We start from the raw sequence: 14,891 nt of genomic DNA, 5'->3' as shown, positions 1-14,891 counted from the left end.
TGTCGCTTAAAAGGAGATCATGAGACAATGTTTAATGGAAAAAGCATGGGGCCTTTTTAAGTGGTCACGAGTTCTGTACTGCGTGTACAAGGGCAGCATTTAAAACACCACAGCTTACAACAGGCTCTAGGCATTTATTTAAGGACTAAGGGGTGGAGTCATTATTTTGGCAAGCGGGAGCTTCACTCTCCCAATTCTAGTACTAACGGAATGCTGCTGTTCTCAGCTGAAACCACTGTCAAGTGACATAGATTAGAGCAACCCCATGGCTATTCTAACCACATGTGCAGGGCAGAGCATAACCAGTTCCCTGCTAGTCCCACCCCTCTGTTGTACTGAGAAGATACGGGTTAGAAAAGGACATCTGGCTTCATGTCTTTTTGAAAGGGAGATGCTACTGCATTTGACTTTTTTTTTTTAAATACATATTATTGGAGGATCTCCAGCAGAAGCACTGTGCATGGACACATTTCTAGCACAAGTATCTAAGAGAGAATCTCTGAGAAAGTAAGTTTAATACATGCAATATTGAAATAGAGAAATATCAAGAGAGTCCTCAATTAATAGGAAAACTAGTGTGGATATTCAAGCCATTACATTCCCAATTTATTTTTCAAATAGAAGAAGAATAAAAGAAGTTTTCAGTGCTTAGTAAAGCAGGTCCAGAAAGCTAAGATTGACAAAAGCAAAGAGCCAGTACAGGACTCCTTACCCTTTTTTCCACCTCTTGAAGGGTTACCTTTACCTTTCGAGCCTGGAACAGGATTCTTTATTCATTAACTGATCACAGAAAACAGCATTTATGGATTTAGGATTTGCAATTAGATTAAAAACAAAACTAGCAAACTGTATGGAGACCAAAATGTAAATTGGAACAAAACGCATCAAGATTGGGTATAAATTACTATGAGAGAAGCTAGGTTTTGGTACTTGGTACCGACACGCTGACTCTTTAGATTTTCCCGAACAAGTCTAATAGATTTCAACAAACCATGACAGCAAAGTACTTGCAAGTCACCTAGCTAATAACATCGAATGTAACATCTGATTATTAATTATACAAGCTGTAGAGCAGTGTATTCCATGCAAAAGTTGTGCAAGTCTTTTCTAGATCTGTGCTCAAGGAAAAATAATTCCATACAAACGAGTTCCCACCTGTAATATTTTGGGAATGGAAAAAGACCTCCCAGCCCATACTAGGCTGGGAATTAGGACCACTCTACATTTCTCTGTCTTGGTAATGACCAGGAGGCCAAAGAGCATATACCCTAAGCTATTGTGTACGGAGAACCTAGCAGAACTGCCAGTAGCTTATTAGTCAGAGGGATAATGAGAAGTACAACTAGGGGACACGTACGTCAATGTGTAAATAACCAGGGAGACACTAGGTCAGGCCTTCAATACAAAATATATTGTATCCCTTTAATCTTGCAATAACAGATGTTTCCTCCTCATTCCTCTTTATGGGCTTGATCCATTGATTTCAGTGGAGAAAGCCCTAAATGTGCAGAGTCCTATCTGGCCTATGTGTCTGCCACTCTAAAGATGGGGGGAAGCTGCAGGGAGTAAGGATGTTAAGTAGTGAGTAAATGATTAATCGTATTGGGGGAGTACAATTTGTATCGAGTACACGATTAGTCGATAAGAGGCCACTGCGGCTCTGCAGTTTAAATGTATTAGGAGCTGGGCATGCAGGCAGCCCGGCTACTACTATATTTAAACTGCAGAGCAGCAGCAGGAGGAGGTCTGGGACCCGGCATGAGCCAGGGTTGGAGCAGTCCCGACTCGCGCTGGGTCTGGACCACTGCAGCTGCAGCTCTGCCTTTTAAATATAATAAGAGCCACCTGATATAAAGGGAGTGCAGGGGAGGGGGTAATGTGAGTAGTCAACTCGACTGATCGACTATTCTTTTACATCCCTAGCAGGGAGAGCTGTATGCTCTGGCCCAGGGCAGAATTTGGCCTGTCATGTGTAAAGGAAAGACAGGGCAATGCTGTAAATTTGGCTAGAACAGGGGTCTCAGACTCACAGCCCCGTAGGCCATCTATGGGCCTGAGCATATTTGCAATCCAGCCTGGGTGATCCGGCGCGTGCACTCACTCCACTTCACTCCCCCCAGACTCCCATGCCAGCCCCTCCCCCCCAGTAATCCCCGGGGCTGCATCCCTTAAAGGAGGTCATGTAATGGGGGGAGAGGATGGAGTTGTGATGAGAAGAGGCAGGTCTTGGAGGATGGGCACACCTTCCACTCCCAGGCTGCCTGGTCCTCCAGGCCAGATTGCAAATATGCTCCGAGCTGTAGATGGCTCATGGGCGTGAGTCTGAGACCCCTGGGTTAGAGGAAGAGCTTACGCTCTGAAAAAGTCTGAAAGGGAAGTGCTATCCCAGGGGCCTCAGCTATTGTTTCCCACTGTTTATCATTCCCCTGAGTCATAAGGAAAGAGACAGTCTGATGCTGCAGGATCTAGAGCAGAGTAAGAAAGTTCATGTACGTACCATTATCAGGTTTTACATTTGGCTTCCCACCGCCTTTTCCTTCATTCTGATCATCTAAGGCATCGGCTAAGTCAAAGTCCATAGGATCCTTTGCTATAAAATACCAAACTGGTTAACCAAGCATTCCCTGGCTCTTATTCAACACTCATTAATCTAATCCAGGGGTTCTCCAACTTCATGGTGACATGACCCCCTTCTGACAACAGAAATTACTACACAATGACGGCGAAGGACAGATGACCAAATCCTGAGCCCACTCGTGCCCCACTGCCCCAGAAGTGGGAGCCAAAGCCTGAGCCCCTGGGCAGAAAGGGGGGCCATAACTGAAACCCAAAGATTTCAATCCGAGGCAAGGAGCCTGTAACCTAAGCCACACCCCTTAGGGTCTCAGGCTTCAACTTTAGCCTCAGAAAGTCTAAGAAGCCTTGGTAACCCATTAAAACAGGGTCGTAACCCATTTTGGGTTCCTGACACACAGACTGAAAACCAACCCCTTAGGCCAGGGCTATACTACACTTGGAAGGTCGGCTTCACGTATGCAACTGTAGCTACGTAAATAACGTAGCTGGAGTTGACATACCTTAAGGCACGCTTAGCGCTGTCTCCACGGTGGGAGAGATCAATAGGAGCAAACATTCCTGTCAATTTCCCTCACTCCTCACAAATCGAGGCACACCCTCAGCGTTTGATTTAGCAGGTCCTTACTAGACCTGCTAAATCAAACGCCAGAAGATTGATCTCCAATGCGGTAAGTATAGATGTGTCCTCAGATCTAACAAAGTTTCTTACATAAGAAAATCCTCAACCCTGTCAGACAGTGTCAACGGGAAAGATGAAGTAACTGACTCTCCCCCACCCTTCAGTTTAAACATATAATATCATGGGAGATATTTGCAATTCATTTGGTTTTGTGCTCTCCTGCTGGTGTTGTGATAAATGTCATGTTCTTCTTGCAGAAATTGTCTTGCATAGTGGATCAAATGCCAAGAAATCTTATAAATCAAGCAGGAGAGAAAAGGGCAGAACGAAAGAGACAATTCTCTGTGTTCAGTGTGTGGAAATAAAGTGTGTGTGTGTGCCGCGCGGGGGAGGACACCTTAAAGGAAAAGGAAATATTTTTCCTGAGATTCTTCATTTCTGACTGAAATAGTAATGGGGAAAAATCAAAAGGATAAAGTAAAACACACAGCTGTGTATTCTGAGAATTTAAGTTTAAACAGAGAACAGCCTCCTACTATGTTTATTAAATGATTACTGCAGATATGTAATCGAGCCAATTGAATTTATTGACTCTTTCACGGGCGGAAAGTAAAACTCCTCTCTCAAAGCAGAACAAGATTCAACATCACCAAAACTCTGCCCACCACAGCTGGAAAAATGATCAGCTGTGAAACAGTGAGGGCTGCATTAGGTATCACAGTCAACACACCATTGAAACACATGGGCACAAATCTCAGCAACAATAATGTTTCAGGTTATCTGTCTAGAATCCTGGACTAAATTCACTACGGCCATAATCAGGTATCGCATCACTTGCACATCTCCACTGACTTCAGTGGTGCACTGGAGACAGCTCCTCAGACCGCTTCACATTTGGAATGTTTTCGTCACAGCTGCACACGCTGTCCGCAATTTGCTGGTTTTGTTTTTAAATGAAAAGTAAAACTCTTCCCGAGTAGCAAGTGCTACCAGAGAAAAGACATTTAGGCTACCAGCCAGGCCCACCTCAGTCTGTCCAGAGGGTAAAGATGGATACACCGGACCCCCTACTTTCCAAGACTCCTGAGTGAACAAAATAAAAACGGATGAAAATAAAAGGGGTTGGGATAGGGGAGGCAGAAGGTGAGTGCTGGAAGAGGTTGTGGTTTGCCCCACTTCTCCAGTGTGTGCACTGCTAGCTTCTCTTCCTTTTAAGCTGGTTCTTGATGCCCTAATTGCCACTCAAGTACAAGCACTTACCTGGATTCTTTTTGGGCGGGGCCTTGGTGGTTCTTGGCTTCTTGGTGGTGGTGGTGTGGATCACATCCCATAAGCTAATATCATCTGAAGGAACAAGACCACAACAAAGTTACATTACAGAAGTCTAACGGGCCATTATAAGAAACCCAACCAGACCGCAGGAGTGGGCAAAATCTCCCCCAAGAGTTTTAGAACAAGGCATGGCCCTGTGCTAGGAAACCAGGTCCCTCCCTTCTAGTGCTCTGATGTTTGCACACACTTCTCCCTGCAAATTGTTCTCCGGAGCTACATTCCAATACCCGCAGAGGCAGAACACGCTGGCATATCTCTCTCAATTAGAGCACCATCTGCAGTGGCTGAAATTGCTAAGGCTTGAGGACACTGCGGAGTATCACACATCACTTCTTCCATGAATGCTAGGAAGGGGTAAGGAAGGCTCATTTTAAACTCCAGAGGAGGGTTCTGTGCACTTTTGTCACCCAGAGCACAATGATTCTATGGTGTGTGAGCAACTGCCCAGCCGCTGGGAGCTCCAGCTGTAGAGATCAGTTTCTAATGCAAGCTGCATTCAGTGCTGGAGTATCCATTACTTTCCGCAGAATGAGGAGGGAATACCACACTTAATTAAAAAGATGATCCAACGGTTAATACCGTGCATTACTAAGTTTCTCTTGTGAGGATGTTTCAATAGGCGGGAAGCTCTCAATCACGCACTGTAAAGACACTAAAACAAGTCTCTCTAGCTCAGGACTACTCAACACGCAGCCCACGGCTTGTTTGTTTGCAGCTCACAGGTGGGAAACCAAAACAAACAAGTAGTCAATATAACGGTCTTCTGTTGAGATGTGTTTTAGTAGATAAATTCCTGGACTGTCATTGCTCAGTAAAAGTGCTGTCATATGGATGGAAATCGGGTAACTATTGCATTTTATTAATATCAGCAGGATGGACTTAAATGGGGCCTGCGTGTTGTGTAGGTTTGCCTTAATTTTTGTATTCATGCCCATCTGTGCCTGATATATGCAACCACACTTCAGTTGCAGCCCTCAGCATGTGCTGTGAGTATCACTGTGGCCGCCAAGGCTTCCAACATTGAGTAGCTCTGGTCTAGTCCTTCTAGATAGAGCTCTAATGGCAGCATTTTACAAATTAAGCAATAACACAGAAGCTGTTTGTGCGAGCCAGGTCTCCTGGCACCCTATCCTGTGCTCAAACCATTAGGCAAGACTTCTCATGGTTACACTGACAAGCAGGTCCTTCATTCAGAGCCTAGTGAGGAATCCTGGACAATGGGATGGCATGGATGCATTCCTACACAGAGCCTCAGGGAACGCGATATTACCTGGCTTCTTGGGATAGGGTTTAGTAGTTGCCTTTCCCGGTTTTGTTGTCGTTTCCGGTGGAGTGTCAAAGAAGTCAGATAAATCGAAGTCCCCTATTGTTAAAAGGAAAAAATAAATCCCACTATTGTGTAAACAGCACGATTCTGTCAGCATGACTCTGTTGTTGTGCCAGGCTCTCTGTGCCTGTGCCAGGCAGGTGATGCAAACCATTCCACATCTGTGCGAAGAGCCTGCACTGGGCAGGTGTATTATCTGCAGAAACTTCTCAATGGCCCTGTGTCCCCCTGCTGGGAGCTCTGCAGCCTTCATTCTGTTTCTTAAAGGCAGCATTAGAATATTTTGCCTGTTGTGCCTGCTGGGGAACACGGGTTCGTGGCAGCCTGGTTATTTCTCTCACAGAAAAATTGTTGTACATAAACACCAGTGTGGCTTAATCAGTACGAATAGGTCAGCTGAGAAAAGGTTTCTAGAGACTCCAGAGCTCACTTCTTAGAACAGAATCCCACTGCAAAACTTTCAGATTAAAGTGACTGTGACCTTATCTCCTAGATCCGGACCTATTGTGTGTCCTAGACCCTTTGTACTGGAATGGGGGCAGGGTTCTCTCTTTCCTCCCACTGACAGTCTCTTATAATGGACACAAGGTGCTGTTAGAAGTGCCAAGGAAAATGCTTGCAGTTGGCAAGGCAAGGCAAGGCAAGGCAAGGCAAGGCAAGGCAAGGCAAGGCAAGGCAAGGAATAATTTCATTGCGTGCTTTCCCAGAAAAAGGATTTCTTTAGAAAAGACCGATCCTGCTCATTAGGGCCAGAAATGGGGGGAGGAGAGCTGTTATGCCCCCCCACACACCCTAGTCACACAGGTGCACCCTACACCTAGGGTTGAGCACGTTACAGATTATCCAAGCAGAATGAGGACAAAAGGATTTCGGAATCTAACCAACTAGAGAAAGCTCAGAACTCATGAAAGGGAATTGGCCGTACAGGCCCATCTTGCTTCTGGAACAGGCCTAAGAATCTTTGCTGTGTGAACAACTTCACGGCAGGAAAACGTATGTGGGAGCTAGAGAGACTCAGGTCAGAACAAGGAACGACAGCAATTGGATAAGAATAAAGTACCGGGGCAAAGGGTACAAGCTGAAGTTCTCAGCAAAGCATCTTAAATCAAATGACTTTTCTTACCAGGGCCTGAATCCAGAGCAGGTGCCCCATATCCACATGTTCAAGGCATGTTGAGAACCCCAGCTGGCTAAATCCCAGTGTTATTAGTTCTTATCTACAGGGCTATTTGCGTGTCACAGAAGTAAACTGTCTGGGAAAAGCAGATGTGAACTCTAGCCCAAGCTAGAGCCAAGCCAGTCTGCAAAGCACAAACCCCACCGCACATGGAAATGAAGCTAGCAGGATGTTCCTCGCTACCAACCCCACACTTCCACCCATTGACCAAAATTGTGGATTTATGGGGCCAAATCCTAACCATACTCAATTTACTGGCCACGTTGCCATTGACGTCGATGAGGCCAGGATTTTACACCATGGTGTCTTTTTCTAATTTGGAAACTTTGAAAAAAATGGAACATGGTAGGAGGTTTCTGGATCGTGAATGTATTTGCTGTGCATACCAGGAGAGGTGCTGGATCATAGGCAGGGACCAGTGTCAACTATCTACGTAGGGAAGCGTAAGGTGCCAATCACCATGGTATCTGAGGTACAGTGAGCTTCTCATCCGTCTCCCATTTCCCAGGAATATTTGCCTTCTCTCTGCTTGAATCTGTTTGCTCACCCACAGTTAAATGTAGCGGCACGGTTCCCCTCTGTGCAGTGCTGGCTTTGATGGGATACTGGTTTAAGCAGCTAGCTCCTGGGGTACTTCTCATCCGCCTTTTTGTTCCTCCTTTATTTTGACTAAAGAAGAGTGACACTGAGCAGGAGCAATGGGTCCTTGTTCCCTGATCCTCCACTAGCTCTGTGCTAGCTCTGACCCCAATACATCTTAGAGCAGCCCCGGGGGCTATGGCTGCAGGAAGTCTGTATGGACCTAGGAGGCTCGCCAGAGCTCTGGCTACACCCCACCATACGTCTCCACTAGGGGACACAGGAGCCAGTACAGCACTTTCCAGGGATTCCTTCATCCCGGAGGAACCCTGGATCCATGAGCTGGATCCAGCCCGCCAAGGCTTTGGTTTGCAGACCACCAAAGCCCTCATGCAGGCTTCTTGCCTGCTGCAGCCGCAGACTGCAGGGAAGTGGACAGCTGCGCAGGCTGTGTATTCTCTAGGTGCCGTGCTTCACTTGGGGGAGGAAGATTGCATGCTGTCTCCAGCCCCAGCACAAGCTTCTCAGCTCCCATCAGCTGCAAACAACACAAGTCTCCCTCCCTAGGCACACGGCACAGAGAGGCACATGGCCCCAGCAGCCCGATGCTCAGAGCGGCCTGGTGCTACAGCAGGCAGGGAGCCTGCCTGGGAGTCCCGCTGAGCTGCTGGCCGGAAGCCGCCTAGATAAACGCCTCTTAGCCAGAGCCTGTGTCTGGCACCTCAGCCCCTTCAGTACCACAACTCCCTCTTCCACGTCACCACCCATACCCTCTGCACCACCCCGTCCCAGGTCACAACTCCCTCCCAGATCCTGCACCCCTCCACCTCTGCCCCAGGTCAGAATACTCTCCTGCACCCACATCCTCTCCCCAACCCTGCACTGCTAGCTGCTCCTCAATCCCAGGCCATTCCCCAACCCTCTGTACCCACGTCTCCAACCCTCTCCCCAGTTAGAATCTTCTCCTGCAGCCATACCCCCTCCCAGGGCCACAGACCCTGCACCCCCTCCATAGAAATGTACAGACCATGACCACTTACCAAAATCTCGGAATGCCCTCCCCACCCCTGTGGCCACCTATGCCAGCTTCCCTGGCCCTGTGCACCGTCAGACTGGAGCAAAGGATCTGTCTCACAATTTTAAATTCTGACCATTTTGATATCCCCCGTCACAAAATTTAATTTCTTTATTCTGCTTGGTTATTCTTGAAACTCAGAACAACTCAGCGTTCATGTAACCTGAGTCTTCCTGGCATCCCTAATGAAAGCCAGATTGGCCACAGGCTTAGGTTGGGTTAGCTTTGGCTAGTGCGTTAGTTTCTGAAGCCCTCTTGGTCGCTGCATTTATTTCGAGTTGAAGGGGGGGCCGAGCTGTTACTCAACTGACTTGGCTACATTTCAGCTATTGTTTGGCTGGAATGGAGATGGAGAAATTGCAGCTGGTGCAACTTTCACTTCAGTATGAAACCAAGCAAGTTTCCTCAGCTGCAGCCTGAGCAGACGCTCAAACGTGCCTGGAGCTAATCAGCAAAGGCATTTGAAAAGGCAGAGTGAGTGGGGGGAAGTGTCTCTCTCTCCCAGCTCGTTAGAACTGCACTGTTTCAACAGAGATTTCCTGTGTCAGGAATGATCAGAAACATGTCGGAGGAAAATGAAACAGAGAACATTTTTTACATTTACATACAGAAGAAAAGCGAAGGGCTGCTATTCTTCGAGCAGGAAGCCTGTGAAGCAATAGGGCATTATTACCGGGGAAACTAAGGCACAGAACAGATAAGGAACTTGCCCAAGGTCACAAAGGAGTGACTGGAAGAGCTGGAAATGGAACTAGAATTCCTGAATCCCAACCCGGAGCCTTGCCCTCACATCCATCCTGTGCTATGGAAGTGGATTTCCAAAAAGCTTGGAACAGCTTTGAGACTTGGGCTCTACTGCATTGTATGCTACCTGCTCTTTGGGCAGGGACTGTCTATGGTCTGTATTTGGGCATCATCACGCACCGATGGATCCTAGGCCAGGATGATTGCGTGTAGGTCCCAAGAGACCACAAATAACACAACAACATCCTGCCAGCACCGCTTTTCCAAACGCTAGTCAGGAATCTTGTGTGTTTTTTGGAACAGGTCATAGAAACCTCTGAATGTGGCAGTTCCTGTCATGTGCACAAGGCTCTGGGGCACACCTCTTGCAGGTGCCCAGTTCCTACAATTACTGCACCTCGGAGCCCTTCCTGGCTTGCTGGAGGGGTATCCCACTCAGATCTCAGGCCAGTGAGACAGGAACAGTCTCTCTCCCTCCCTCCAGGCTGACCATTTTGTCTACAATTCCTCCTGCTGCTCATCTTAGCAAGCGTGAACTTAGTGCAGCACCTCCACTCCTGTTCTCTTGCTGGGGGTAGGACGGGGTTACCAGGGTCCAGCCAGCCTTCACCAAGCAAAGGACTTACTCAGAACGAACAGCAGTACAGAGAAAAACGCATCTTAGAAAACAACTTATTCACGTGGCTTGCTAAATGATCCCCCTCTTCCACCTGGAGCTGGTGGTAGCTTTCAAAGTCCTTCAAACCCTTTCAGTCTCTCGTATTTGTGTCATGTCTCTCCCTGATGTGACCCTCCCCTGTATAAGACTAACCACCTCCTACCATTCTCAGGTCTTTCTTTGGTGTGCCCCTTGAATCCACTCAAGACCAGTATATGCAAAATTTCATCCAGAAAGTGATACAAGGCATAGGGAAACTGAGTCACACACTCTTTCATAAAAAATAAATCTGACATTTCACAGTTCTCCATAGCATGGGGACTAACCCCTTGCTCAACATGAAGGTCTTCAAGAAGCACAGCCCAGTATATTGTTTGAATGATGAATGAATAAGGACACCTTACCTGTTCCGCTGGATGGCTTTCTGGGCAGCTTGGGGGTAGCTGTGATCAAAAGCAAAGAAAAAACGTAGTTACTAGTATCACTTGGAAATGTATCAACTGTGTTTTAGATATTAACTATGAGTGTTTTATTCAACACCCTCCCCTCCATATGTGATGTGTAAGGTTCCATAGTGCTTAAACCACATGCTGTTCTCATGCTTTTATTTTACATTAAGTAAATCATGGCATACATTGAAAACCATTGATACTTCATTTGCAGACCTCACTGATGCCCTGATCCTGCAAAAATTGCAGATTCTTAAATTTAAGTACATGCATAATCTCACTCAAATCAATGGGTCTCTGTAAAGTTAAGCACCCGTGCAAGATCAGGCCTTGCATACTACTCACACCAATGATGGCATTGCATACACAGAGCCAAATTCTGCCCTCAAGTGTCCTAATGCACACTGCTGTTCAGTGTAGCATAGAGCAGAATCTGACCCCCTGACAATGTTCTTAGAGATTCAACAAACCAACTGCTAACACAACAGGACTTGTCTGTGGCATGAAGCAAATATCATATCTGTGGACATGGTGGAGGTGCCATCAAGTTTTATTTCCACCGGCTTGGTCTCCCATATCAGTGACAATAAAAGATCGATAGCACCCCACCCACTCCAAGCTAACAGTGGCTGTGTCTACACTGGCATCCCTTCCGGAAAAGGGATGCTAATGTAGCACTTTGGAATAGGTAAATCCGTGGGGGATTTAAATATCCCCCGCGGTATTTGCATTAACATGGCTGCCGCTTTTTTCCGGCTTGGAGATAAGCCGAAGAAAAGCGCCAGTCTAGACGTGATTCTCCGGAAAATAAAGCCTTTCAAGTAGGAATAAGAGATCCTCCGGAAAAGGCTTTATTTTCCGGAGAATCACGTCTAGACTGGCGCTTTTCTCCGGCTTATCTCCAAGCCGGAAAAAAGCGGCAGCCATGTTAATGCAAATACCGCGGGGGATATTTAAATATCCCCCGCGGATTTGCCTATTCCAAAGTGCTACATTAGCATCCCTTTTCCGGAAGGGATGCCAGTGTAGACACAGCCACAGTGGGTGAAGTTCTACGGGAAGGATTTATCATTGATTGCTGATCAACAGCAAAATTTGCAACTCCTGGCTCTGTCAGTATTGTAAGTGTCCCAAGTGTATTTTGTTTTAAATACTCCGCACAACTGATGTCTGTGAATAATGGGCTGCATTACGAAGAATATGAATAAAATATGAGCATCAGTTGTGGCTGCCTTTTTCCTCTAATTCCTGCCTGTGTCTCTGGATCTTGGAACACCATTAAGCTGGTGATTTTTCCAGTGGTGTGCCATCTGTAGGGACACAGGTTGCCAGGGCATTTTTTATCAAGAAGCAGCCACAGTAAATTTAGGAAAGGTCACGGGCAAAGTGGTGGGTAAAGTCATGGCAGCACCATTTAAAGTAGAGCAGGCATGCAGGGTGGGGATGTTTGGTCCTGCTCCCGGGTATGGGAGGTCTTAGAAGACAGAAGTAGGAAACCGGGTCCTGCCCCCAAGAGCAGGTTGCACAGAGAGCCCACCCTGCACTTACCCTGAGGAGGCAGCTCCTATCCCACAGCTCTGGACCTGAATCTTTGTGAGGTTGTGGTGCCACTGAGGTCTGGCTTGACCACCATCATGGCATGTGAAGGGAAGAGGAGGTGCCAGGCCATACCCAAGTGAGATAGGGGCTCTCAGCAACACTCAAATGTGGCCTGGCCACCCTCCATCCTAACGACCGAAGGGCAGCTGGGCCACTCCTGAGTGTGACCCCATGTGCCAAGTCATGGTGCCTAGAGTGGGAAGTGGGTCCAGCCTTGTGGGACGGGCACTGCAGCTGAGTTTATTAAATCTTGGACACACAAGTCCTGGACAAAAAGAAGATTCATGGTAACTGATATTTTGTCAAGTCACCTTCTCACCACGCGTCTCCTGTAAAATTGTTACTTACGTCGCTTGGTGGGAAAGTCGTCCAGGGCATCTGCCAAGCTGAAATCGTCCGAACTATCCCCATAGCCTACAAAGAATTGGCATTGGCTTTACTCATACGCCTGACAGATCAGTCATCAAGCAGGGCAGAGCCATTTGACATACAACCCTTCTATTTTTCCCCTTTAGAATCTAGTAGGCGCATTTCCAGGGGGGGCTTTCATCTGCCCCTGCTTACCAGTCATCCCAAAGCTTTTGGAGGTAAACTTCCACTCTCACCTCCATAGGCAGAGGATGTAGGGATGCAGGAGGTGCTGCAGCAACCCAGGTTTTGCACCCGGTTCCCCTGCACCCAGGGGCTGCCCCCTCTGCCAACCCATTAGTCCTTAGACTCCAGGCAGCCCCTCCATGGTCCCACCAGCCCTGACACCCCCAAGGTCCCACAGCCCGCCAGCCCCACAGGATCTGCAGCTCACTGTTCCCAGGGGTCCAGGCCATCGGCCCTGTAGGCTCTGCTGCCATTCAGGGTCCTGCTGCTGGCTGGGGGCTCTGTAGCTTCCTCTAGTGTGGCTAGGTTGCCAACTCTGCCAGTTTGGCAATGACATCCAGTCCAGGAAAATTAGCAACCTTATGTGTGACCCCAGCCTGGGGCGGTGAGGGTGCGAACAGTGTGTGTGTTTGAGAGAGAGAGATGCAGCTCAGCACCCCCACCCTGCAAATAGTTCCAGTGCCACTGCCCACCTCTTATCTGGCATCTATGGACTCAGGATGGCAGCCCTTTGTTCCTCAAAGGGTTGGCTGCCCTGGTGGTGCCTTGGCGGTAACCGACCCCGACCCCTGCCCGCCCTTCTCGCTGTTGGCTACTCCATTTGCATTCTGGATGATTGCTTCAGACACAGAGCAAGCATGTGTATGACGCAACCAGCCAGCATGCAAATGTATGGTAACATAGTCCTGTCCTGCTGTATGGATTCTAATGTCATAACCCAATTTCCAAGGAGCATGCTGAAAGGTGATTCATTCAGGATCCAAACCAAGAGCCCTTCTGCCCCTGCGCTGAAACCTGGGCTCCAGGCAGTGCAAAGGGCTTCACATGAGGCAGGGCCAAGCCCCTGGGTCACCCCTTCAGTCTGTTTAACCACCGTGCTGTCTGTTGCAGAATCTCTCCCTCCCATCAGTGTCTCTTCATTGACTATGACTCCACTGGAAACCCAATGAATCTATGCCCAGAAGAATGGGACTCTGTGGGTACGTCTAGATTACATGCCTCTGCCGACGGAGGCATGTAAAATAGGCTACCCGACATAGTCAATGAAGCGGGGATTTAAATATCCCCAGCTTCATTCAAATAAAAATGACCGCCACGCTGTGCCGGCTCAGCTGATCGCCGGCACAGCCCATGAGTCAAGACGCTGTTCGGTTGACAAGCAACACCTTTGTCGACCGCTCTGGTAAACTTCATTTCACGAGGCATAAGGGAGCGGTCGACAAAGGAGTTACCTGTCAACCGATCCGCGTCTTGACTCATGCGCTGAGCTGACGATCAGCTGAGCCAGCACAGTGCAGTGGCCATTTTTATTTGAATGAAGCCGTGAATATTTAAATCCCCGTTTCATTGACTATGTCGGGTAGCCTATTTTACATGCCTCTGTCGGCGGAGGCATGTAGTCTAGACGTACCCTGTGAGACTTGCTCCCTCCAGAGCTTTGGGGCTTGTCTGGAACAGGATTATGTTACCATCAACTCTGTACCTTGCCTTCATGCTAGCATTGTCTATGCTGGGCAGTGACAGCATAAGGCTGCAGTTCATACCCTTGCAAGCCACACTGCATGGCTATGTAGACAAGCCCTCTCTAACACAGTTATCTGCAAGCTTTAGCGACAGGTGGCTTTTCCAGGACCACACTGGGTGGGCTGGGCAACCCTGGAGGAGGTGACCCAATTAACCTTGGCTTCCTTCTAAGGTGACCTCCCTCACACTGGAGGAAGTCTCCCAGCTGGGGTTGGGTCGCTGCTTGAACCTGATCCCTTTTCCCTGTTCCTTTTCCTTCCCTGTTGGATTTTTTTAAATGAAACCTCTATCATCTAGTCACATGGTCAGCCTGTTTCTCACCTACACATGTTCCCCAAGGATTGTCATCTACCGAGTGTGCTTTTAAGTCAGGGGAGCAGAACTATTCCAAACTCATAAGCTTCATCAGCTGTTTTAATTTCCCAACTAGTTCCTCATTTTCTTTTGTTACATTCTAATTTGGGCTGCAGTATCAGCGTAGTTCATATCCCCTTTTTTCTGAATTCCCCAAACTTCCTTCTGCACAACACTCCGTATGCCCAATTTCAAGAGCATTTAAAAATAAGTCCATGTCCGCTTCTCCTCTGAACTAAGGTACTCAGTGGAATACTTTTACTGCAGTAAAAGACCTGGGGCA

At 47.8% G+C, this 14,891-nt stretch overlaps 1 protein-coding gene across 3 annotated transcripts in view; it reads right to left on the bottom strand.

The window, feature by feature from the left end:
• Positions 1–14,891, bottom strand: part of CD99L2 (CD99 molecule like 2) — a 93,825-nt gene that overhangs the window by 18,649 nt on the left and 60,285 nt on the right. For 2 of the 3 annotated variants that reach the window (XM_075941100.2, XM_075941099.2), the window contains 6 exons: positions 12,485–12,550; positions 10,493–10,531; positions 5,799–5,891; positions 4,457–4,540; positions 2,498–2,590; positions 713–754 (listed from right to left, as the gene is read on the bottom strand). In XM_075941100.2, coding sequence (XP_075797215.2) covers positions 713–754; positions 2,498–2,590; positions 4,457–4,540; positions 5,799–5,891; positions 10,493–10,531; positions 12,485–12,550 — 417 coding nt within the window. The remainder of the gene's footprint in view (positions 1–712; positions 755–2,497; positions 2,591–4,456; positions 4,541–5,798; positions 5,892–10,492; positions 10,532–12,484; positions 12,551–14,891) is intronic. The other variant, XM_075941101.2, reaches the window with a different exon arrangement.

The sequence above is a fragment of the Pelodiscus sinensis genome, chromosome 13 (assembly GCF_052426305.1).
Source record: "Pelodiscus sinensis isolate ZL-2025 chromosome 13, ASM5242630v1, whole genome shotgun sequence".
Lineage (NCBI taxonomy): Eukaryota > Metazoa > Chordata > Testudines > Trionychidae > Pelodiscus > Pelodiscus sinensis.
Note: the sequence above shows the minus strand (reverse complement) of the source record. Positions and strands in the feature narration are given on the sequence as shown.